The sequence below is a fragment of the Synchytrium microbalum genome (genome assembly GCF_006535985.1).
Source record: "Synchytrium microbalum strain JEL517 chromosome Unknown SmJEL517_scf0001, whole genome shotgun sequence".
NCBI classification, from domain to species: Eukaryota; Fungi; Chytridiomycota; class Chytridiomycetes; order Synchytriales; family Synchytriaceae; genus Synchytrium; species Synchytrium microbalum.
Window position 1 is genome coordinate 777,381 of NW_022158350.1, and position 21,822 is coordinate 799,202.

Genomic DNA, 21,822 nt, shown 5'->3' on the forward strand with positions numbered 1-21,822 from the left:
TCCAATCAGCTCCACTTGCGTCTGTTTCCAGTTGACTATTATTTTGTTGATGCGAACAAATGTAGGAGTGAAAAGTTGAAGGTGCACTCACGCTGCAAAAAAATTGGGGCGACAGATGAGTGTTTAATGTTGGAACGTGGACGTGTTTTGATGCCGATTTTAGACTAAACGGACTGTAGCACTTTCAAAAGACACGTCAGATTTCATAGCAGCTTCGCATGTCTTCATCAAATCTTTGACAAAACACAAAAGAATGAGACTGCAAGATCCAATGGCTTATTATCAAGAGGAACAAGAAAGTAGAGGTGCCTTTCGATTTCGGTTATGTTTGCGTTAGACTACTACTCACATTTGTCCGCTGCATCCGCCAGATATTGATTTGTCGTCACAGATCAAAAACATCAAACGTGAACTCAAGGAATGGGAACGGTCATTTGCGGAGACAGAAGGTCGTCGACCCTATAAAGAAGACATTGCTCAAGACAAATCCGTTCAAAGGAGATATAAACTATACGCTCGCTTGAAACGCGCCGAAAAAGATCAGGCGGTTTCATCTCATCAAACACCCGCCAATGGAGGAGGGGATGACGATGAAGAGGCCCTTCAATCTCCTGATGTCGCCTTGTCACCTAGTCGAGAAGATTGGCCTTCATCATCCCCTGTCAACCGAACTGACAGTCAAGCAACCCGAACCAAAAAGTCAAAGAACTCGCAACGTTCAAGGAAAGATCCTATTGATGAACTAGACCACAAAGAAGAGAGAATGGAACGAAGCCATCGACCGGATCGTCAGCAAGAGTATTCTCAGCAACAGTGTGACGATGATGAACAACCTCGACGTGCAAAAAGTCGCAATGATGCAAATGTGGTGGATCAAGCCAAGCCAAGACGACGAGACAGGCAAGATCAAGACGACGACCGACCTAGCACAGAACGTAGTAACAGTCGACGTGAAAGAGAACGTGCCGAACCCGACCATGTGAAGCCAGAACGAAACAATAGTAGTAGGGCCCAGAGGAGGGCCAAACAATATGAAGAGCCCGAGGAGCCAGACGAAGCACCTCACCGCCATACTCCTGAAGCGAAAGAGCGTGGATCAGCATCATCGCGCTACCAGGATGGACAAGAAATGAACAGCAGACAACAGGATGAATTGAATTATGATCCAGCTAGCAGACCTTCTTTGTGCTCTCCACCCCCACCCGTAAACACCGAACCTGCACCTGCTCCATGGCGTAAACGTGATTCCTTGTCCAGAGTCAACTCGACGTCACCACCGCCGACAGCATTTGCATTACCAATGGACAATTATAATAACACAAGTAGTAACAAAAACATGTACAATCAGTCATCTTCGCCGACCTCACCAGCTTCAGCATCAAGACCATTATCACCCTCATCTCCATCTTCATCGGTTACGGCACCATCAAGCACCTCAAACAATGTTGTCAAAAAAGCTGATTTGCCAGTGCACTTCAAGTTGAAACGAACTACCATTGCACCTGGTCCCATATCTACAGCTGACATTGAAGCTGGTATTAGTCCTGCCTCGGCATTAACAGCATCATCTGACTCTCGTCCTTCGTCGGCAAATCCGGCATCACCTGCTGAGCCAGTCCCACAACAACGAGGTGTACTTATATCTGGTCCTCCAGTAGCAGGATCCGAGTACCAAGAGTTTGTGAATCGCAGAAGACAAATGGAAGCTCTGGCTGCTCAACAATATGAAAAAGAGCGTGAACGAGAGTTGGCTGCCAAGAATAACGTCGCTACTGTTACAGCTGCTAGCCCTACTATCAACAGCAACACCAATCCAATTATGCCTCTAGCCATAAAGCCAATCTCAGTCATGGCTCAAGTATCTGTTGGACCACCACCACTACCATCTGAATCACACCGTAATGCCGAACGCCATCTGCCGCAAACCTCCAATTCTTCTAATTCATCAGTTGCTTCTCGAGAAGCCTCTGCAACGTATTCGTCAGCAGGTGCATCTCGACCACCACCAGCTCAACCAATCAAAAACTCATTCGTTGGGTCGACGTCATCTGTCACTAGTCCAAAGGACGCAGTTAACACCTCACAATCGATATTTGTGAAAGCAGTGAAACGGCCCTCTATTGATCACGGAGATATCGTTACACTTGATTCACCTGGCAGCGGGGATCAAGAAGAGGAATTGGATGCGGACGATGTAGACCTGATTGTACCCATGGCAGATCCACCAAGCAACTCTTCACGAAGGGATTCCATGTCGCCTTTAGCAACGGAAGGATCTACGGTTGCTAGTATTGCTGCTAAGGGTGTGCCTATTATTAATCCTAAGTTGTTCAAGTAAGAACAAATCCTGGTCCTTTAATTGCTTGTTTTTTCTGGTTTCAACTTTCTTACACATCTACTTTTCACTAGGCGCCTGAGTGAAGAAGGAGTTTTACGATGTCGTCTCGTTCGAAAGAGTACAGGAATCTACAAGGCCCATCCAGCCTTCTTCCTCTATAATGAAGCAGATGACCGCTTCTTGTTGGCTGCTCGAAAGAGACTCAAGAGCAAAAATGTAGCGTTTTTGATTTCGAACGCTGCTGATGATATGACGAAAGATGGTCAACACTACATTGCTAAGCTCAAGTGAGTGATGTGTAAAGAAACTATAGATTGTATCTTCCGATGATGTTCAACTCCTTTCTCGTGAATTAGGGCCAATACTCAGAGAACAGTGTTTACATTGTATGATGCTAGATACTATTCCAAGGCAGCTCCAAACAAAGGATTGAAAGAGCTGTCCTGCATTACCTATGTGAGTGCGGCCAAAAAAATCATTATCAGTATGCTAAAGCATTCATCATTAGAGCAAAACAGTTCTCCCTCGTGAGATGCAGGTTGCAATTCCTGCCATGTATATAGAAGAAGGATCGGTATGTTTGAAAAGAGCCTCAAAGCATTTGCAACATCCCACTCAATCTCTGCATTCTTCCCTCAGGACGACTTTTCCAAGGACGTCCTTGCGGATACACGAGCTCAGAATACAAGCAAGCTTCACTTTTTACGAAACAAACCACCAAGATGGAATGAAGCTACTCAATCGCATTGTCTCAATTTTGGAGGACGTGTTACATTACCAAGTATCAAGAACTTTCAGCTCATTGCTGACGCTGGTGATGGTGAGTTGTTTGACAGCAGCTTTATCTTTGTCTTCATGGATTTTTGGTCTGATATCTTTTTCCAACTCTTGAATTGTAGAAGCGTACATTGTTATGCAATTTGGTCGATGTGGACAAGACCTGTTTGCTTTGGATGCTCGATATCCATTAACTCCTGTGGAAGCCTTTTCGATTGCTCTTTCGACTTTCACTGCTTATGACTCTGCCTAGTGAGAGTCAGAGACTCTATGTGGTTGTGTGTGATATTTATGTCGGTTGACATATTGATATTTAAGTTGAATGATAATAATATAGGCCTGCAATTGCATTTACTGTTAGTGAATGTCTGATAGCGAACAAGTTTCTGTGCACAGATTGTTGAATATTTTTTGTTCTGTCGTCTGAAAGAATGACTATGTATCGGTCTGAAACACGTAAGGCATTAAAATTTATACTCTCGTTCTTGTTTTGTTTTGCACAGATCTTGTTGTGTCTTGAACTTGCGTCGATCACTTGTAAAAAAACAAGAGTCAAGAATCAAGCTTTCAGCCCACAACAATAGCAAGCAATGGAAGCCATTGACGTTGTTGATACACTCAAGGAAGCTCAATCTCAATAGTAAGTTCACCTGTTCACCGTTACGGATCATTCAGAAAACTCCATTTCAACTTTTTTTTTCATGGTTGCTCACAGTCAGAAGTGTCAGAGTAATAACGCTTTTACAACATCTACCTAGTAAAACAACTCAAGTATCGAGACCGATCTCATACGAGCATGATGCGGGCAACCTAACTGCCTTTGACAACAACGCATTGGACGATACTATCTTGTTTGGAGCATCATCAACTGATATTGAACGTGAAAAATACTTGACTTCAAATGCCAGAGATGCACTCCAGTCTCTACTTAATGAGATCTTTACATTGCCGACTGTAAAGAAGAATGATGCTACGTTGGTGGAGTTGCCTCGTCCTACTACACAGTTGCCTAGAGCTAAACCTGTATGTTGGTGTTAGACGATAGACGATCGGGTTTTTTGCCTGTTGAAGGCTCTTTCTTATCAAATCCTCTTTGAATTTGAAACAACCAGGTACCAAGAGAAAAGATCATGACACGATGGGAAAAGTTTGCGAAAGCCAAGGGAATTAAAAAAGTCAAGAAATCCACCAAAGTGTTTGATGAAGCTATGGGAGAATGGATTCCCAAGTTTGGATACAAGCATGGAACTGACAAGCTTGATGATTGGCTTGTTGAAGTTCCTGAAACTTCAGGTTTGTTAGTTTGCTTAGCGAACTCTTTTCTTTTTGCGCCAACATTTTTTCTTGTAGACCCAATGGAAGATCAGTATGAGAAGGCTCGAACTGAAAAGAAGGATCGAGTTGATAAGAATAATCGTCGTGCCAAGCGTAATTCAGAAGAGAGGTCTGCTGAAGGTATGCTAGTTGTGCCAGCAGAAAATCACTGACTTGGAGTGCCAGGATTGCAAGGTCGTTGCTGACATTGTATCCTCCTTTTGTATGTTAATAGCTTCTGGACAAGATCCAAGAAAGATCAAGAAGGCACAGCTAGAAACTGCCTTAAAGCAAACCAAAACTTCGACGGCATCGTTAGGCAAGTTTGATGCCACACTCCACAATGAAGACAAGGTCAAGCTTAAGAGTGGTATCAAGAGAAAGGTATACGATTGGTTTAATATCGATGCAAAATAGGAAGGTAAAACAAACTTTGTCAAAGGGGCTGAAGCTTTTCTTGTCTTTTAGTATGAACCAACATCTGGTGATGCCGAAGCTGAAAGGAAGAAGATCTTGGCTGTTGCAGAAAAGGTTAGTTGAATAGGAACTCGTTTCTTTGATGCGGCAAAAATTTGTGTGTGCCAGCTCATCATCCTCTTCTTTGTAGGTGATCAAGGCACGCGAAGAACCAGTTTTGAATGCCAAGAAAGCGGTATCACAGGTCGCACAGTCGCGGTCAAGACCTACATTAGAAGGAGACCATAAAAAGAGCTTCAAGGGCAAGAAAACCAGAGGGGGTCGCGACAGTTTTAAGAAGGGCAAGTAAAGTGTTGGTGGGATCACACGCGAATAGTGTCTGTAAAATAGTCGTTTCTTGCATATATACACGTTTAATTTGTGACATCTTGGCAAAGTTTACTTGCAAAGCACGCTCACGTTCATCCATGTTTGTCTCGCAGTGTGATTGGCATTTAGCTCTAATTTGGTTGAGCTTACGACATCGAGGCAGGAATAAGGCCAGCGGAGGTGCAGACAGTTGAAGTGAGGCGCCTTCCAAGCTCACTTCTATATCATCAAGGTCGTTGTCAGACTTGTTTAAAAACCTGGTTTACTTCGCCACGCAACAGAAACGGCCAACAACAAGTAGTATCGAGGTAGTATCGAGGACGCTTGGAAGCATGAATGGCATATGGAGGCCGGTACTCCTATTACTGCTGGCAACCTCGGCTCTCCTCGTGCAAGCTGGTAATAATTACCAAAATCTTGGGAATCTTGGCAAATTTCGATTTTATTGACTTATACTCACGGTTTGTCTACAACAGCGGACTTGACTCTACTGCATCGAATCCGCCAGTACGACTTCTTGAGTAATATAGATGCTACCTCGGGAAACAGCGGAACCGTCTCTCTCTCATTCAATGCAAGTTCAATGGCATTTCGTGAGATGAGTGAGTATACGGCATACTAAATCCACTACAATTACTCTCCAGGCACTCCAACGGACATTCAAAATGGTGTTACAGCCTAATGAGATGCTTATACACAGTGCTGGACTTGTAACGATATATTCGGACAATGAACCACCACAACAAATCTCGCTTGCAGAATTCGCAGGTGGACGTGCATTCCATGGAAAAGTCATTGAAGAAGATGATATGGGCATATTGCAGGAAGTCGGATGGGCTCGTATCATATTTCACGATGACGAGTACGTGTGATGCTGGTCGATTTAGATGCTTCCGGTCAGACTCTCACACCTATCCATTAGTCTCTGGATGGGCAGATTGGATCCAGACTTTGAAGGAGTGTTTACTACAAGCGAGGGCATGTTCCATATCAAACATGTCGATCACTACAAGATGGCAAAGCGACCTGTATGTAGCGGGATTTTTTTTGTCTCTGGCAAAACCTTTCCAACTCAATACAATCATATTTTAGGAGGATGCACCAGTCATACCTATGCTGGATAGACCTAAAAGTCAACAGCATTCTAGACTTATTATATACGCAGACAGTCAAGAAGGCCATGTCGCTGCTACATGCCCGAATACGCCATTCTCGCCATTTACTCAAGGAGCCCAGAAAGGATGTGGTGTAGAAGAAGACATTTATACCTCATCAGGGCTAGACAAACGATCCGCTCAGTCTCCGGAACATAGTTGTGGATTCGATGCTAGCATACATAAACACGAGGACTTTGAAGTCATTACCAAACCAAGTAGATTAGCGGAACGAGCAGCGTCGGGCTGTCCGTCTTCCAGACAAATGTTGGGAGTAGGCGCTGCTGCCGATTGTACCTACGTCGCCCAGTACGGTGGTCCATCAGGTGCCTTGACTCAAATCTTGGCAGACTTTAACGCCGCTTCCAAAGTATACGAAAACACCTTCAACATATCCTTGGCTGTAGTGGAAGTAGCCATCCACACTACTTGTACCCCAAATAATTCCAGCTTGTTATGGAACCAAGCCTGTTCCGACGCATATACAATTAACAATCGATTATCAGATTTCTCTCATTGGAGAGGCCAAAAGTCAGCCGATCAAGCTGGACTTTGGCATTTATTGACTAATTGTCCTAGTGGTCCATCTGTTGGTATCGCTTGGCTGAGTACCGTATGTGAAACTACTTTTACTTCACAAGCTACTGGTGGATCCACACAGTATGTATCTGGTGCTGGTGTATCATCTATTGTTACCACTGAATGGAAGGTCGTAGCGCATGAAATCGGTCATAGTATGTATCATGAAGTTGTCGGACGTTGGTAGTTCCCACCTTTGACCTTTTTCGCACATGTTTAGACTTTGGTGCCATTCATGATTGCATATCAAGTCAATGTCCGTGCTCAAGTAGCTGCTCATGTTGTCAATGTACTGGATGTGATTGTCAAGGACAATACCGTAAGTTCTATATGGGCAAAAAAGGTCTGGTAACGACGTATACCTAAGCCAACGTTTATCCTCCTTTAGTCATGCACCCAACGGATAACAGTGTCTTGGATGCCTTCTCGCCTTGCTCACAATCCACCATTTGTGGTCAATATGCCAAACTTGGAACTTGCTTGAGATGTGAGCGTTGTCTGCATGATTAATTTTTTGGCCCTGTACTCAATTGCTTCCAACGACCTTAGCTCCTGGATCTTTCAGCACAGTAACTGCGGGAGTATGTGGTAACGGCATCAAAGAGGGCAACGAAGACTGTGATTGCGGTGCCAATTGTGCAACAGATTCATGTTGTGATGGAACAACATGTAAATTCAAGAATAGTGCTAAATGTGACGATCTGAATGATGCCTGTTGCAAGGGCTGCCAGCTCTTGTCAAACGGCACAGTCTGTCGAGCATCTATAAGTGTTTGTGATTATGCCGAGCAATGTGATGGCATCTCGTCATCATGTCCAACGGACTTGCATGTATCAGATGGAACAAGTTGTGATTCCACGAAGGGTCTAACTTGCGCGTCTGGTATATGTACATCTCGAGATGCTCAATGTAAATCCAACAGCACGTACTTTACAACTACTGGAGCATGTCCCGGCTATGATAGTGATTGCTCGTTATGGTGTGCGGCTGGATCATCAGGATGTTTGAAGGGTGCCGGATACTTCCTGGATGGTACTCCATGTGGCTATGGTGGAATGTGTAAATCTGGATCATGTAGTTCAAGTAATGTCTTCTATCAAGTCATCAATTGGTTTTCGTCAAATCCTACTATTGCTATACCCGGTAAGTTTATACTCAACGAATGATTGTCGTTTCGCAATTGAGAGTTATTGAGTTGTTTGTCAAGAAAGTTGAAGTCAGTTGCATTTAACATAACCATAGTATCTAATATCTCTTTTTTTGGATAGCGGCCGTCTTGGCTGGATTAGTGGTGTTTGGTGTAGTCATTGGTGTCTGTACTTGCTGTATACGACGTTGGCGTCGCAAAGGTCCTGCTGCTATGGTTCCTGCCGGACTCATGTCTCAGGACTCATACGCAGCACCTACATACCAATATCAAGCACCAGCGCATTATGTGGATGCTAGCAGATATAATGGCTCTGCTTATTCAAGTAAGGGATTATACATTGTGAATTACACAATCTTTTGTCCTCACACTTCCTTTACCGTCTAGCACGAGATGACTTCCTGGTGGATAGCACATATAGGTCAATGTCTCGTGCACCACTAAGATCACCACCGGTGCAAGTTCAATCACCCATGTCGTCTTCACCATCAAGATCACCAATATCGCAACCAGCGACACCCTCATCAGCCAGGCCAATGATGCCACAAGCTGCTCAAACCACTCCTATGAGAGTGCAATATTACCCTCCTCAGAGCAGATACTATGAGTCATAAAGTGCTGGATTGATCAGTCATAAAGTGCTGGATTTTTTATTAGTTCCGATTTTTATTAATTGCCAAAAGGGCATTTGTATATATATATCTACCAGGGTAGTCTGTAACTAGAAAAAGTATGGAAAATTGATAAAAAATAAACAATGTCGATGAGGTAGTAACAAAGAAACAAGTGTTTCGAAATGTGATGTGCTTTGGCTGGACGTTACGCAGCTGAACAGTTGGAAGTTACCAGTATGAATGCATGAAACATTTTCTACCCTCAGAAAAAGAACCCTCCAATATGTGAACCTTAGGGGCTCATGACTCTTTATATTATAAGCGCCTCCAATCTCTGCATTTAGTTCCTTCTGTTTCCTCCTTTTACAAGCAGCCCTCATATCATCCTTATTATATCACTAAACCAAAACTAACGAATTGGCATACGTTTGCAAACCACAAATCAAGTAGTGGCAGTGGCGAGAGTACGTACGACGTCATAAAAGTGTTGATCTTGAGAGTAAATCAAACCATAATCATTGTCCAATCCTGACCCAAAAAAAGTTGAGATCACTACAAAAGAAACCAACGTGAGAATGTTTTTGTTCGATGAGACTAGAATCCGAAGTGATGCGCACAAAAAGCAGGAAGTAGCAAAGTTATATAATCCGTTTGGAGGACGAGGCCTTTGATTTTCTGACAGGCTGCTTTACGTATGGAGGCTGATCGGACACTTCTTCATACCAACTCTCCATAATAGGTTTCGCTGCTCGATCTTGTGCAGGGATAGTAGATCTTCAAGGGAGCGTGCAATGGACTGGTCTGTTCCTTTGAGCATCAGAACAACGCCTTTGCGAGTTGGTGCTTGTGTACAGATGCCGACATCGTGGATCCATATAGATATGTATGTTTTGGTTCAAATGGTTCAAACGGGTTGTTAGGACACCAGGATAGGTTGTACGAGAAGATGCTATAACCTCTTCCAAAAAGCCAGTCAGCGCAAAGTAGGAATGCGGAATCAGGACCGTTTTAAACCGGATACTAACGAGTACCAAAACAAATAGTGGTTAGTTTCGTTCATGATTGTGGTAAACACAATCCCGTAATCTTACGCGTTTCCAATACGAGATGTTGTTCGTTCGATCTAAAACCAATCCACGTTTAGGATCAGTTCAAGTATACGTTGTTTGAGACTTGGTACTTCAGTTGGAGGGTTTTCCGTAATAATATTAAAGCTCAACATTTGCCAGTTTCTATCGCAGATGTGTCTGAAATTGCTCACAGTTTTCCCCATTCAACTTTTTATCCAAGATACCATTTTTGCAACAAGATATGAGCGTGCCTTCACACCATGGAGCAGCAACTTCCTCAAACCACGCTGCTCTCAAGGCAATGGAATTTTCACTTCCAGCATACTAGCTCCAATTTCGAGCGTGAGTGAGACAGTGTTTTGATTTAACGGTCGTTACAAACAAGAGACCCTGGCCGTAACCTTATGTGGCCTTATGAAGTGGTGGTTGAACAGGCAGCAACTGTTAAATTGATCAAAGAGCTTCCGGGAGTGCGAGAGGTGGCAGTGTATATTCCTCTTGTTGAGACGAGGATATTCAACTTTGTGATTTCTCGTAATAATTAAAGAGAGCATTATAGTGGCATATACATCGCGTTTTGGCTCTTCGCTTGGTTGCTTTTGAACTTGTTTTGAAGCTTGGACATCGCCTTCGTCAGAAGGAATCCAATCGAACACATAGATAAAGAAGCAACACAAATCCAGGAAGTCCCTCGCGTTCAGGATAATTTACGATGTCTTCAAAAGTTCAGAGCAACAAAACCCACATTTCATATTGCTTTGCTATACATGATTCAACTTTTCCAACAAGAAATGGGCTTCAGACCGTTCAGCAACTTCCTCAAACGACTCGCCCCTCAATACAATACGAGGATACGTTAACGTCGACAACCTAGCTCCACTTTCAAGCTTCATCATCCGTCGTCCTAACGATTCACGAGACACCACAATCCCATCATCTTGATTCCCACCACCAGAATCTCTAGATTCTGAAGCCAGGAAGGCTGTAAAGCTTGATTGTGCTCTACAGTAAGCTATAACGGTTCGTTTTAAAGATGGTGATTTACATATAGTCTCAATATACTCGGCATCCTTCTTGACTTTATCTCCCCATTCAGCCTTCATTGCAAACGTTTCATGGGTTTCGGAACCTAGCGTGACTGTATCTTCGTCCTGTTCTGCACTATTATTGCTATTGTTGTTGGCCTCACCCCAATCATCATTGCTCGTCGTATTAGCAAACCATGGTGGATCAAATTTAAAAGTTACATCACCATAGCGCATAGCCATACGTTCCAGCTTGTGTCGTTTATTGCTGCTGTTGGTATTATCACGACAAGACAAGAGAGCAAAAACGGTCTCTGTATCATCTATGTGGACGACAGCTTCAGCTGATCCGTCTTCAATAAAGATGCGAGCATATGATATCAGCATACCAGTTCCAGAACCATGTCCATTAGGGCATTTAGATTCTAGATACGATGCCCCACAACCAGTACATTTATATCGGAGCGTTACCAGTTGGATGTGGGTGACGTTACATCGGATGCCAGGTAATGCGGAGATATTACGTGATATCAAGGCAGTCAATTTACTGTTACTATCCTGGGAGAAGAAATCAGAAAGACGAACCCGTAGATTTGACCTTTCGATTATCTTCCTCGTCGGCAATGATGTTGCAACGTCTCCAATCGATATACTCGTCGTAGCAATAGAAGCACCATATATGTTGTTGGATTTCGATATTTTGAGTCCCAATTGTCGGATGGTGATGATGGTATTCGGAATCAAACCTAAAGGTACCACACATCGCCTCAAATCCAGATATACATCCATAGTATCACCTTCTTCTAAATCTCGAATCTTTACAAAGAGGGTACGGCCATAATCTCCAGTACCTATTCCATGTTGCACGTACAGTTCTGTAGCAGTGCAGCCTGGAATCACTAGAGGCTCCACATCTCTGTACTCTTTGGTGACTACCACACCTTTTACGTTTATCAGAGTATCAATGATTCCAGCAAACTGTGGCCGTTTACGATATATGGATATGTCCTGCAAGATACGAGACACGGTGTGTATCGTTTCGCAAGGCGGTTTCAGGTCTGACAGCATCTCAGCATTTGTACCCGATACCCTATATACTATCGGTTTACATGGTTCTGGTAGTGGCAGAGGCGACAATGTAGCAGCACTTATGTCTTCATCAGAGCAAGTAACTACGCTAAAGCTGGAAAGCTTCGATTTTCCATCAAACGCAAGGCATGGATCATCGTCGTTCATGAGCGCTGGTGGTGGTGCTGTAGACTCGGCATCATCATCGGTATCTATGGATGCTCCATCCTTCCTTTCGTCCTCATCGTCTTCCTGGAGATGATCCTCTTTTGGCTGCAATTCAGCCAGTTCAGTGAAGGAATAAGCTTCACCTCGCCGCAAGCCAACAATATTGGCAATAGACGGCCCAGTAAATAATATAAGCACTGACTTCTCAGCACCATATAGCTCTGTGATTCCTGATTCTAATTGCTTGAATTCTACTGCAACAGCTTCCACCCAGCATTGTGTGTCAATTCGACTTTCCCCAGTCAAGACTTGCTGTATAGGCCTTACGACATCAATAATAGCGAAGTAATTATGACGTTCTCTGGCTCTAGACACCACTGCTATTTGTGGAGCTGCTGATAATATACCTAAATGTGGCGCTCCAAGACACATGGCATCACGCAAAGAAAATCTGATTACCAGATTCTCAAATGGCACTTCACTCAGTGACTCCTGTTGCTTTTCAGTAGACCGAAGGAATCCTGATCCTAATACTTCCATTATGATTTGATACCTGTCAATGACCCATATTTGATTCAAGTCATGTGGTGTAATATCATTACTCGACACTAGACATTGAATAGAATGTGTAGTATCCTTTAGTACTACTTCACCACGGGCATTGGCCACAAGTACTCCCAACAGGGAAGCACTAGTCCAATTCAGTTCTTCCTGAGAAAAGACTCGATATCTTATAGACGATTTGGATACTATCATATGACGGTGCTTCCTCGCGGATGCTATACTGCTACTAGGTCGAGTACCGGATGATTTCGTTGATTGATTACGAAAGTCGGTTATCACAGGGTGGTTAAATAATTCCTTCAGTGGCGGAAAACAGGGCTGTCGATACCTAACTTTAGCAATACTACAAAGATCCTGATGCTCAAATGACACTGCTATCGGCGTGTCCTTCTCGTAATGGGTATATCCATATCGGCTCAACAAATCAGTAAAGAGCTTGGTCGGCCATTTCGTTTCCACTACTGGTACAATCGTATCTGCTTCCTTGACTTGCAGTTTACGAATCACTTCAATCCTTATGATGGTAATCAATAGCAAGTCCACAGCATTCAACTTTTGGTGTTTAATTAAATAATTATTTCGTTTGAAAACGTCAATAGATTGAAACTCGTTTGCTTCAGACGAGAATTCGGCAATCTCCAAAGTGGAATACGGGCATGCTATAAGAGCCACTGGATGAGCACCTGGTCGTACTCGATCACCAGTATTGAGGACTGCTAAATGTACATTATGTAGATTGACTCCAGCCCCGAGTCGTAACCCAAATCCAGGTCCAGCGATCTGGTGATAACTTAGTACAAGATGTAATTTGCCGTCTAGCTCGTAGAGTCCGTTATGAACATTGACGATTTTTGATATGCGACCAGAGTATGATATCATTCCTGGCTTGGGTTGTACTTTTGGGTGCATTGGTATTTGGATTGGTTGACTACGTATTGTATTGGGTTGCGGAGTACCATCAATGGTGTTTGTATCCACTGCTACTGTGTCGGGAATTATTACAGGTGGTTTGACATTAAAGAGCTTCGAGTTATTGATATCAAAGTTCAGCACCTTGCGGATTATACTACCACCCTTGACAGGTATCTTGATCTTTGATGCAGTCAAGTTACTCAACAAGTACCATTTCCCAACTTTTAAATGGTGGTAGTAGTGTATAATATCAAGTTTGGTTGCTTGAGCTGCGTCTTCATAACAAACACAAGCAGTCAAGACTGCATCACCAAACTCTTCAGTCTTTTCTTGTTTACATACGACTTCTACGACAAAGAATTTACGAATTTTGCCTTCTTTGGCCCTGTTTTGAATAAATCCTTTAGATTGAATCATGCCGTGGATGGAGAGCTGCTCCAGTCTGCGGATTTTCTCTAGCTCCTTTGTCATGGCTTTTGCGTCTATATGCGAAAAGTTCATATTGACTGGTTTATACCGTTCAATCAACTCATTATCGGATAATTGAGCATGAGGTGACGATGGATGAGGTTCTATAATGTTGGCTTGGCAGTCCACCAACAAGTCGATATGATCAAAATCATACGACGAGACTCTCGACAAGGCATACGTTTTATCAAAGAAGCGAGGCAGCGAGCATACTTCTAGATACCACTTTGTGGAGCCTGGCTTGCTCTTGTAAGGTATCAAGGCCCATTCGAGTAGATAACAACTATACGTATCATCAGACAACCAATTCACATCAAAATCCTGAGCGAATTCACAGTTTATGTAGCCAGTGCCATCCACAAAACATACAGATGGACTAGCTGCACCTAACAATCCATCTGGAAGATCATCTTCAGGAAAAAGAATAGCTGCCTGCTTCCGTGTTATGAATTGACCGACTAGGATTGGCCATGGTTGCTGCTGTTCAACATTGTGATGTTCTGGATCGGCACGTTGAGTTGCTCGATTGATTATAAGAGGCTCGGTGATGGATGTGAGCTCGACGAGCCGAGTGATGCGATACGGGCGCATTATATAGACACTATAATCATGATTTACAGCGTCTAAAGAGTGGGCATTAGTCCGTTAGGAGTGCTGTTCTGTGCCGTAGAAAACGGAGGCAGTTACTTGAGGTTTGATACACTTTGCTGCGGATGATCCAAGGGAGACTAGAGTGAAATGAGTAGTTAGTAGTCATTCAAAGTTCTTTGAATTAATATTCAGTCTACCTGGAGGTGTATGACTGTCACAGAGTTCGGACTCGTGCCAATGATGTGCTTGATGACAGTTGAATAAAACCCAAATCACAAGAGAATCTACGTCTTCAGATATGAAAGGGTTATTTACGGACAGCATCTTTATAAATGAATTGATACATCTATAATCTTCACACCTTCAACAACAAGAGCTAGATCCAAGCTGAAACATCAAAGCAAAAGATGGTGCTGCAACGAGTAGTATGCTTACCTGGCATTAATCCTCGAGTCCTGATCGCCTGTGGCAAGCAGTTCCTTGTTCTAGATACTCTGTACGTGAAGTCAGTTCTTTTTTGGACGCTTGGAGCTGTAGCAAACATGTAAACTTGACGGTAACATTTGGACGATTATATTATTTTTAGAACACAAAAAGCTATTGCTGGACCGTCCGATTTATTGAAAACACATCCTGAAAGCGTCTCAAATGGATACATTGCAATCGCAGATGAAGCCTATTCGAAAGGCGATATTCTGGACGTGGCTTGCAATTCTGATGGCACTCTCATCGCTTGTTGTGCTGATGACAAGTCCGTTACTATCTGGTCTTCAAGCACTTGGACCATTGTCACCAAAAGGTGAGATCTTCGAGCGAAAAAAAACCCTCCAACCTTGACAACCCGAACTTAATCTTACTTGAAACCCATTTCTAGAACTTCGCTAAAACGTCCCAGTGTTGCTAAATTCTCGTCGGATTCCTCCACGTTGCTAGTTGGTGACAAGTTTGGTGATATCTATCGGTTAACCACCCGTTGCACATCGAGTTTCAATATCGCCCTTTCTCATCGAGTTATAAATCTCAGATTTTCGCTCTTACCATCCGAAACCAAACCTACCCTACTATGCGGTCATGTGTCAATGCTTACAGACTTGGTACGTACATCGTCCCACCAAGTTACATTTTTTTGGCTCCTCCAATTAACTCAGTCTCTGTCTCGATATTAGCTCGTCTCACCAGACGACAAGTACCTGATATCAGCAGACCGCGATGAAAAGATCCGTGTACACCACTACCCAAACACGTATAACATCCACGGCTTTTGTCTGGGTCACAAACAATTCGTGTCTCGACTGGCAATCCCATCTTTCGCTCCAAACATCCTTGTAGCAGGTGGCGGCGATAATGATTTGATTGTTTGGGATTATATTAGTGGAGCTGCAGTACACAGGGTGGATTTACACTCGCTAGTTGCTAAAGACGTGCCAATATCACAAGATCCTGAAGCTACAGCCGAGCTGTCTGATGCCGTCTCTGTTGCTGCTATAAGTGTCTCTGATGTGAATAAGGAGGTCGCTGTTGTGTTAGAAGGGTCAGTGGAGTAGGCCGTCTCTTTTTTTTCCTCCTCAAACTCACCAAACAACGTTTTTAGTCGACCTTGTATAATAATACTCGATGCGGCTGACCTCACAACCAGTGTAAAGCTCAAACGAATTATATCTACCATGGACGAATCATCAAGGTACAATACATTTGATGCAGCATATGATTCAACTGGACGATTATGGACTGTTGGAAGTGTTGCTCCCATTTCAGACTCGAATGCTCGTGACAATGCATGTCGAGTATACGAGTCACAGGGTAGCGACACTTATCTTTCGGAAGGTAATCTCTTGACATGGTGGAAGGCATCTAATTCATCGTCGTTTGAATTATTCGGGATTGGCCAGCTGAGAAAGAGGTTTGAAGGTGCACGGATGATTTCAAAACGTAAAGGTGCCGATGCTGGTAATGATCGAGAGGATGGTGGGAATAAGGGTAGCAATAAGAAGAAACGTGAGAACTGGCAGAATAAGAAGCAACAGAACAAAGGCCCAAGGCTGCCATCTTATGCTCGGAACCAAAAGTAAAAGCACATTGCATTTAATAATTCATCTTGTACTTGTAAAAAATACACTTTTCGCATAGTCACGTGAATAACCCATGGAGCCTTGAAACGTTTTATTGCTCGCATTCACACATTGACAACATCAAGATGCCACCGAAAGCCAAAGAGAAGAAAGGCGCAGGTAAGGCCTCTCATCGCATTCATTTCCATATCAAATTTGTGTCAGATCGCCGCCATCACTGTGCCCTATGCCCTTTGTTAACAAATTCAATCTTTAATAGGAGCAAATGACCCTCTGTCAGACAAAGATCAACTAGCAAAGGCACTCCAGGACGTCGAGCTGCTGACCAAAGAACTGGGTAAACATCTTGATTCTGCAGTGGATCTATGTCAACTATTTATCAAATGCACCTTAAATTCTAGAAATCAGAAATGCGACAAACGCAACCTTGAAGGCAGACTTGTCAGATTCAAAGAAACGGATTGTATCGTTGGAAGAGCAAGTCGAGCTTAAAAATCAAGATCGGATTGATCTGTCGTCTGGTAAGATGAGAAAGCTGCTCTGGTTTGGACACAGAAATATATACTGTTTCACCACGTCCTATTTTTCGTTAGATATGAGTAGAGCATTCAGGAACATGCAACAGCAAAAGGACGAACAAATTAAATCTTTGGAGTCTCAAGTATCGGAACTATTATCCAAGCTAGGTGAGTTTCGGTGATAAACTGCACACATTTTGGGTTCTATAACAGTCATTTTTCTGCCCTTGGATTAGAAACGCTACAAAAGACATATAACGAGATGATGAAAAAACACGAGACGAGCACCTTTGAAAAGGAAACGACGATCGAAGATCAGAACGCCAAAATGTCGTACATGTCGGCTCAGTTTGAAGCCATGCTGAATGTAAGTTTCTCGACTGCTTGCTTGACTTGTGGGTAATTCAGCTTGTAGAGCATAAGATCCAGCATATTCGAGTCAGATCCTAGCGTCATATGTCGAACACCAAACACTACCTTCATACTATTAGGAGACATTGGGCAAGATCACAAAGAAGCTTGAAGTAGTTAGTGCCAGGTGGCAAGAGGGAGACAGTGTACATTTGTCTGATGTCAATGCCAGAAGACTGGCAGACTTTCATCTGACGCGTTTGAATCTTGGATCGTGAAGCAACACATCGCATATGTTTGGTGCTGTTTTCGTGAGTTTTCGGTTGGAAACAACCTGTAATGCAATGTAGTATCGGTAGCATTGATAATTTCGCTACCATTTAATATAATCTATTATTATTATTCTTCCCCAATCGTGTAAATGTTTGACGAAAAAAAATTCAACCTTGTTTCGCTCAGAGCAAGCAGTTCTTTCTTTCAGTCAAAGCAGTCGATTGCAGGCTCATTGGAAGGTACAGAGCCATTGAAATAGCATAGATCTATCTTCTTCTTGGCCCTTTTACTAACCAGTCTCTTCGTAAAGCAGAATGACAGTTACAAGGAAGCGAAGGAAATTTGTCAAAGAAGGCGAAGAACAGCCAGCTGATGCCAATGACGGTAAACAAGCAGTCGCAACAGATTATGACTTTACAAGCTACATTATCTATCTCCTGTTCTAATAAGTAACCCAACATTCAAACAAATTAGATGATTTCGGACAAAAATACCACTGCGATGTCTGTGAAAAGGACATTAGCCCAGTAGTTAGGATACGATGTGCAGCTTGTCCCGACTATGATCTTTGTGTCGAGTGTTTTGCTTCGGGCAAAGAAACTGGCACTCACCAAAACGACCATCCATATCGAGTTATTCAAGTTCTCGACTTTCCTATATTCGACAAGGACTGGACGGCTGAGGAAGAACTCTTGCTTGTCGAAGGACTCGAGATCTTTGGAATGGGTAACTGGGATCAAGTTTCTGAGCATTTGGGAAACAAGTCTGCTCCTGAATGCAAGGCACATTATATCAATACGTATATTGCAAATCCCGATTGGCCGATGCCTGTAAGTACTGATGACCTGTGTTTGGTGTATGCACATGATATACTAATAGTCTGTTTACTCGATAGGACATGAACAAGGAATTCGATCCTGCTCAAAAGAAGAAGTGGAGTTGGAGTACTGCCAGTATGTCTATTTGACGTATATAGTTTTTCCTTGCTCTAATTTTTTTCGCTCCTTCACCCTAGTTCCCAAGAAGGTCGCTCCTGGTCCAAAGAATGCCCGTCCTTTGACTAGTGGCCCTACAAACCATGATATAGCAGGATATATGCCTGGTCGATTCGAGTTTGAAACGGAATATGAGAATGAGCATGAACAGAATGTCAAGGACATGACTTTCGACGAAACAGACGATCCACACGAATCTGGTTAGTTATCTCAATTTGGTGCTGTTTGGTTTCTTTTAGTCATTGAAAGCAAACCCTACGAAGTGGAACTCACGCGTGTTTACTACAGACTTGAAAGTGGCAGTCTTGGATGCATACAACACTATACTCGATCGCAGGCAGCTGAGGAGAAAGTTTATATTTGATAGAGGGTTTCTCGATTTCAGAAAGGTGAGGTATTGTACGATGATGAACCGTTTAAAGTAGGTTCTTATGACGCTTTTTGCGCTCTACGTAGATACAAAACCAGGAGAAAAAGAGAACTAAGGATGAAAAGGATTTGCTCCAAAAGATCAGAGTATATGCAAAAATGCAAACTGCGGAGGATTTCGATAATTTTGTTGAGGGCTTGGCTGGTAAAGGAGTTCTTAGAAGAGACTTGTTTGTAAGAGGTGTTTTGTCACTGAGGCATTGTCTCTACTTTTAGCTGAACAGAAATTACGTGATCGTATACAGCTTCTTCAACGGTGGAGGCGTATGGGTATAACGTCGATGAAAGAAGCGCAAGATTATGAACGTGAAATGGAAAAGAGGGTGAGTCATGTCTTTCCAATAAATGTGGTTTTTTTTTCGCTTGGAGGTTTTTTGTATGATTCAATTTTCTTCTTCTCTTCTTTTCTTATATAGTCCAATCCAGCAACCAAGGGATGGCCAGCATATCCAGCACCAGATCGCAGCTCTAGTACAGGACGACAAACAGTTCGAACCAAGTTTGATGATGTGAGTTTGATGACAAGGACAAGGAGATAACACAAGACGGCATTGGAATTCAGTTCCTCACGATCCATCAATTTTCTCTAGTATGTCACAACTCCCATTGCTCGAGATGCTACGCCGAATGCGCCATTACGAGCAAACTCATTCGGTCCAGGCTCATCAGCACCGCTATCCGCAACTCCATACGCAGTACCCACAACATCAGGTCGTCCACCACCCGCATCACTAGATATAACAACAGCAGATGGTGTAGGTCTCTTATCGCCCGCCGAGCAATCCCTATGCTCTGCACTACGTCTCGTCCCAAGAGCATACCTGGTCATTAAGGAAACATTGTTGAAGGAACAACAGTCAAAGGGACATTTGAAGAAACGGGCCGCGAGAGAGCTTGTTCGTATTGATGTCAACAAGACTGCCAAGATTTATGATTTCTTTTATGAGATGGGATGGGTGTCGCCAGAGCAGTAATATGAGAGAGCGGAATGAAAGGGCTGTTGGGATCGTATTTTGTAAACTTCTTTTTTAACAGAATGTCTTGTAAATATTAAGATTGCGTTTGCACGAAAACGTGATTACCTCTTACCTGAAAGTTGACTTTGTTGCAGTGTGAAATAATAACGTTTATGATAACTCGTTATAAAGGACTTTCGAATGAAGTTGAAAGGCGAGTTTGCTTTGGGAACGCTGAAGAGAACACAATGTTACGAAGGCTATTCTTTTTGGTTGAGACCATCGCAACAGCAACAACCAACGCCCAATAAACGAGGAAGAATGAGGCCATTTGCTACAAAATTTCAACGCGCTCTAGCTCGCAACGTGAGCTCTTCACCACGCACTACCAAGCTTCCAATTGGTGCAATGTGCAGCATCCAAACAACCAGAGACAGCTTACCACCCAAAGTAGCTGAGATTTGTACCAATTATCCCCTCGTTATCAATCTCCCGGTCCAGTGGGGTATGTGGATTTATGTAGGACGTTGGTTTGGGTTGGCATCAGTCAGCATTTTAAGTTGTTGAATTGGTTTGACTTTACACGCACATCACGAATCAAATGAACGTCATTTGGCTGGGTATCTGATAATGCTGCATAGGGCTTGAATATTGGGGGATCTTGTTGCATGGGTGTCCCTCTCTTTCACGTACGCTGACCTTGAAACGTCTTGCTGATACTTAGGCGACCAAGATGCGTATCAACACGTTAATAACGTCACTTATCTACGTTATTTCGAGTCTGCTAGAATGGCCTATGTATGTGAAATTGCTGCCTTTGATATCGAGTGTTGAACGTTTCGGTTACTCAAATACGCAAGATTTCCAATGGAGAAGATGTCGTCCACCCACTGACAATCAATCACCTTTTTACTTTTCTAGTTTGAACACGTATTGCGGCCGCACTTGACTGAGAAGGAGGCAGATGCGTTTATAAATGCTAAAGAAGTCGGACCGATTCTGAAATCCACTGCATGTCATTACAAGATCCCGGTCGTTTATCCCGATATTTTAACTTTGGCCTGTAAGACCGATCTAAGCTCAATCACACACGACCACTTTACGCAAAGGTCGATATGTGTGTCGCATTCGTTGGAGAAGATTGTTAGTACCGCTGACGCGGTGAGTGATTCTTAACTGCTTGCCATTCTTCAGAGGTCACTGACAATGTTGGGGCATGTTGTAGGTTGCTGTTACTTATGATTACAGGATTCTCAAGAAGGTGAGCTGTCTAGAAGGAGACCAAAAATAGCGATGCAACGATAACCAATGCATACGTTGTTTTAGGCTCCAATTCCTGATCATATCAGGAAACTCATTGTGGATATCGAAACCAAGTATGGCAACTGAGGATGGATTATGATATCAATAATTGTGTACATTATATAGTTAGATCCTGAAATTCATCTTTTCTTAAGAATCACAGTCACAACCGTTTGTCCCGTTTTACCACCAAATGTAAACGTCTTGTGTTTCACTCGCTCCTTGAATTCAAAATCTAGAGAAGAATTCCAGTTACAGAAGATTCGGCGTCAGGAAAGGGCAACAACAACATAAAAAGCAGATTGAAACAAACTTGTGAAATTCACCTCGATTAAAAGCCCGTATCAGCTCCTC

The 21,822-nt window shown here is 43.0% G+C and overlaps 7 protein-coding genes across 7 annotated transcripts; 6 read left to right on the top strand and 1 right to left on the bottom strand.

The window, feature by feature from the left end:
- Positions 1-253: 253 nt before the first annotated feature.
- SmJEL517_g00205 (uncharacterized protein) lies at positions 254-3,368 on the top strand (the record flags this gene model as incomplete). Its single annotated transcript, XM_031166135.1, has 7 exons — positions 254-299; positions 372-2,334; positions 2,410-2,625; positions 2,695-2,794; positions 2,847-2,912; positions 2,978-3,158; positions 3,238-3,368. 7 exons carry the CDS (start codon positions 254-256, stop codon positions 3,366-3,368), a joined length of 2,703 nt encoding a protein of 900 aa, XP_031027903.1.
- Positions 3,369-3,705: 337 nt separating this feature from the next.
- On the top strand, positions 3,706-8,709 carry SmJEL517_g00206 (uncharacterized protein; the record flags this gene model as incomplete). The annotated part of the gene is made up of 17 exons (XM_031166136.1): positions 3,706-3,755; positions 3,874-4,138; positions 4,228-4,408; positions 4,466-4,570; positions 4,665-4,813; positions 4,898-4,960; positions 5,037-5,191; positions 5,448-5,614; positions 5,692-5,771; positions 5,860-6,077; positions 6,138-6,243; positions 6,308-7,081; positions 7,169-7,271; positions 7,337-7,435; positions 7,498-8,091; positions 8,217-8,420; positions 8,483-8,709. The coding sequence occupies 17 exons, from the start codon at positions 3,706-3,708 to the stop codon at positions 8,707-8,709; spliced, it is 3,540 nt and encodes a 1,179-aa protein (XP_031027906.1).
- Positions 8,710-10,540: 1,831 nt separating this feature from the next.
- SmJEL517_g00207 (uncharacterized protein) lies at positions 10,541-14,899 on the bottom strand (the record flags this gene model as incomplete). The annotated part of the gene is made up of 3 exons (XM_031166137.1): positions 10,541-14,607; positions 14,686-14,712; positions 14,773-14,899. 3 exons carry the CDS (start codon positions 14,897-14,899, stop codon positions 10,541-10,543), a joined length of 4,221 nt encoding a protein of 1,406 aa, XP_031027905.1.
- An 83-nt stretch (positions 14,900-14,982) lies between these two features.
- Positions 14,983-16,644, top strand: SmJEL517_g00208 (uncharacterized protein; the record flags this gene model as incomplete). Its single annotated transcript, XM_031166138.1, has 5 exons — positions 14,983-15,071; positions 15,162-15,374; positions 15,450-15,669; positions 15,742-16,106; positions 16,167-16,644. 5 exons carry the CDS (start codon positions 14,983-14,985, stop codon positions 16,642-16,644), a joined length of 1,365 nt encoding a protein of 454 aa, XP_031027935.1.
- Positions 16,645-16,769: 125 nt separating this feature from the next.
- Positions 16,770-17,791, top strand: SmJEL517_g00209 (uncharacterized protein; the record flags this gene model as incomplete). Its single annotated transcript, XM_031166139.1, has 6 exons — positions 16,770-16,803; positions 16,904-16,981; positions 17,046-17,165; positions 17,238-17,330; positions 17,399-17,529; positions 17,654-17,791. The coding sequence occupies 6 exons, from the start codon at positions 16,770-16,772 to the stop codon at positions 17,789-17,791; spliced, it is 594 nt and encodes a 197-aa protein (XP_031027934.1).
- Positions 17,792-18,100: 309 nt separating this feature from the next.
- SmJEL517_g00210 (uncharacterized protein) lies at positions 18,101-20,184 on the top strand (the record flags this gene model as incomplete). Its single annotated transcript, XM_031166140.1, has 9 exons — positions 18,101-18,170; positions 18,261-18,616; positions 18,682-18,739; positions 18,802-18,981; positions 19,070-19,170; positions 19,238-19,355; positions 19,427-19,533; positions 19,627-19,719; positions 19,801-20,184. 9 exons carry the CDS (start codon positions 18,101-18,103, stop codon positions 20,182-20,184), a joined length of 1,467 nt encoding a protein of 488 aa, XP_031027950.1.
- Positions 20,185-20,955: 771 nt separating this feature from the next.
- On the top strand, positions 20,956-21,555 carry SmJEL517_g00211 (uncharacterized protein; the record flags this gene model as incomplete). Its single annotated transcript, XM_031166141.1, has 4 exons — positions 20,956-20,964; positions 21,088-21,327; positions 21,392-21,427; positions 21,493-21,555. The coding sequence occupies 4 exons, from the start codon at positions 20,956-20,958 to the stop codon at positions 21,553-21,555; spliced, it is 348 nt and encodes a 115-aa protein (XP_031027951.1).
- Positions 21,556-21,822: the final 267 nt, after the last annotated feature.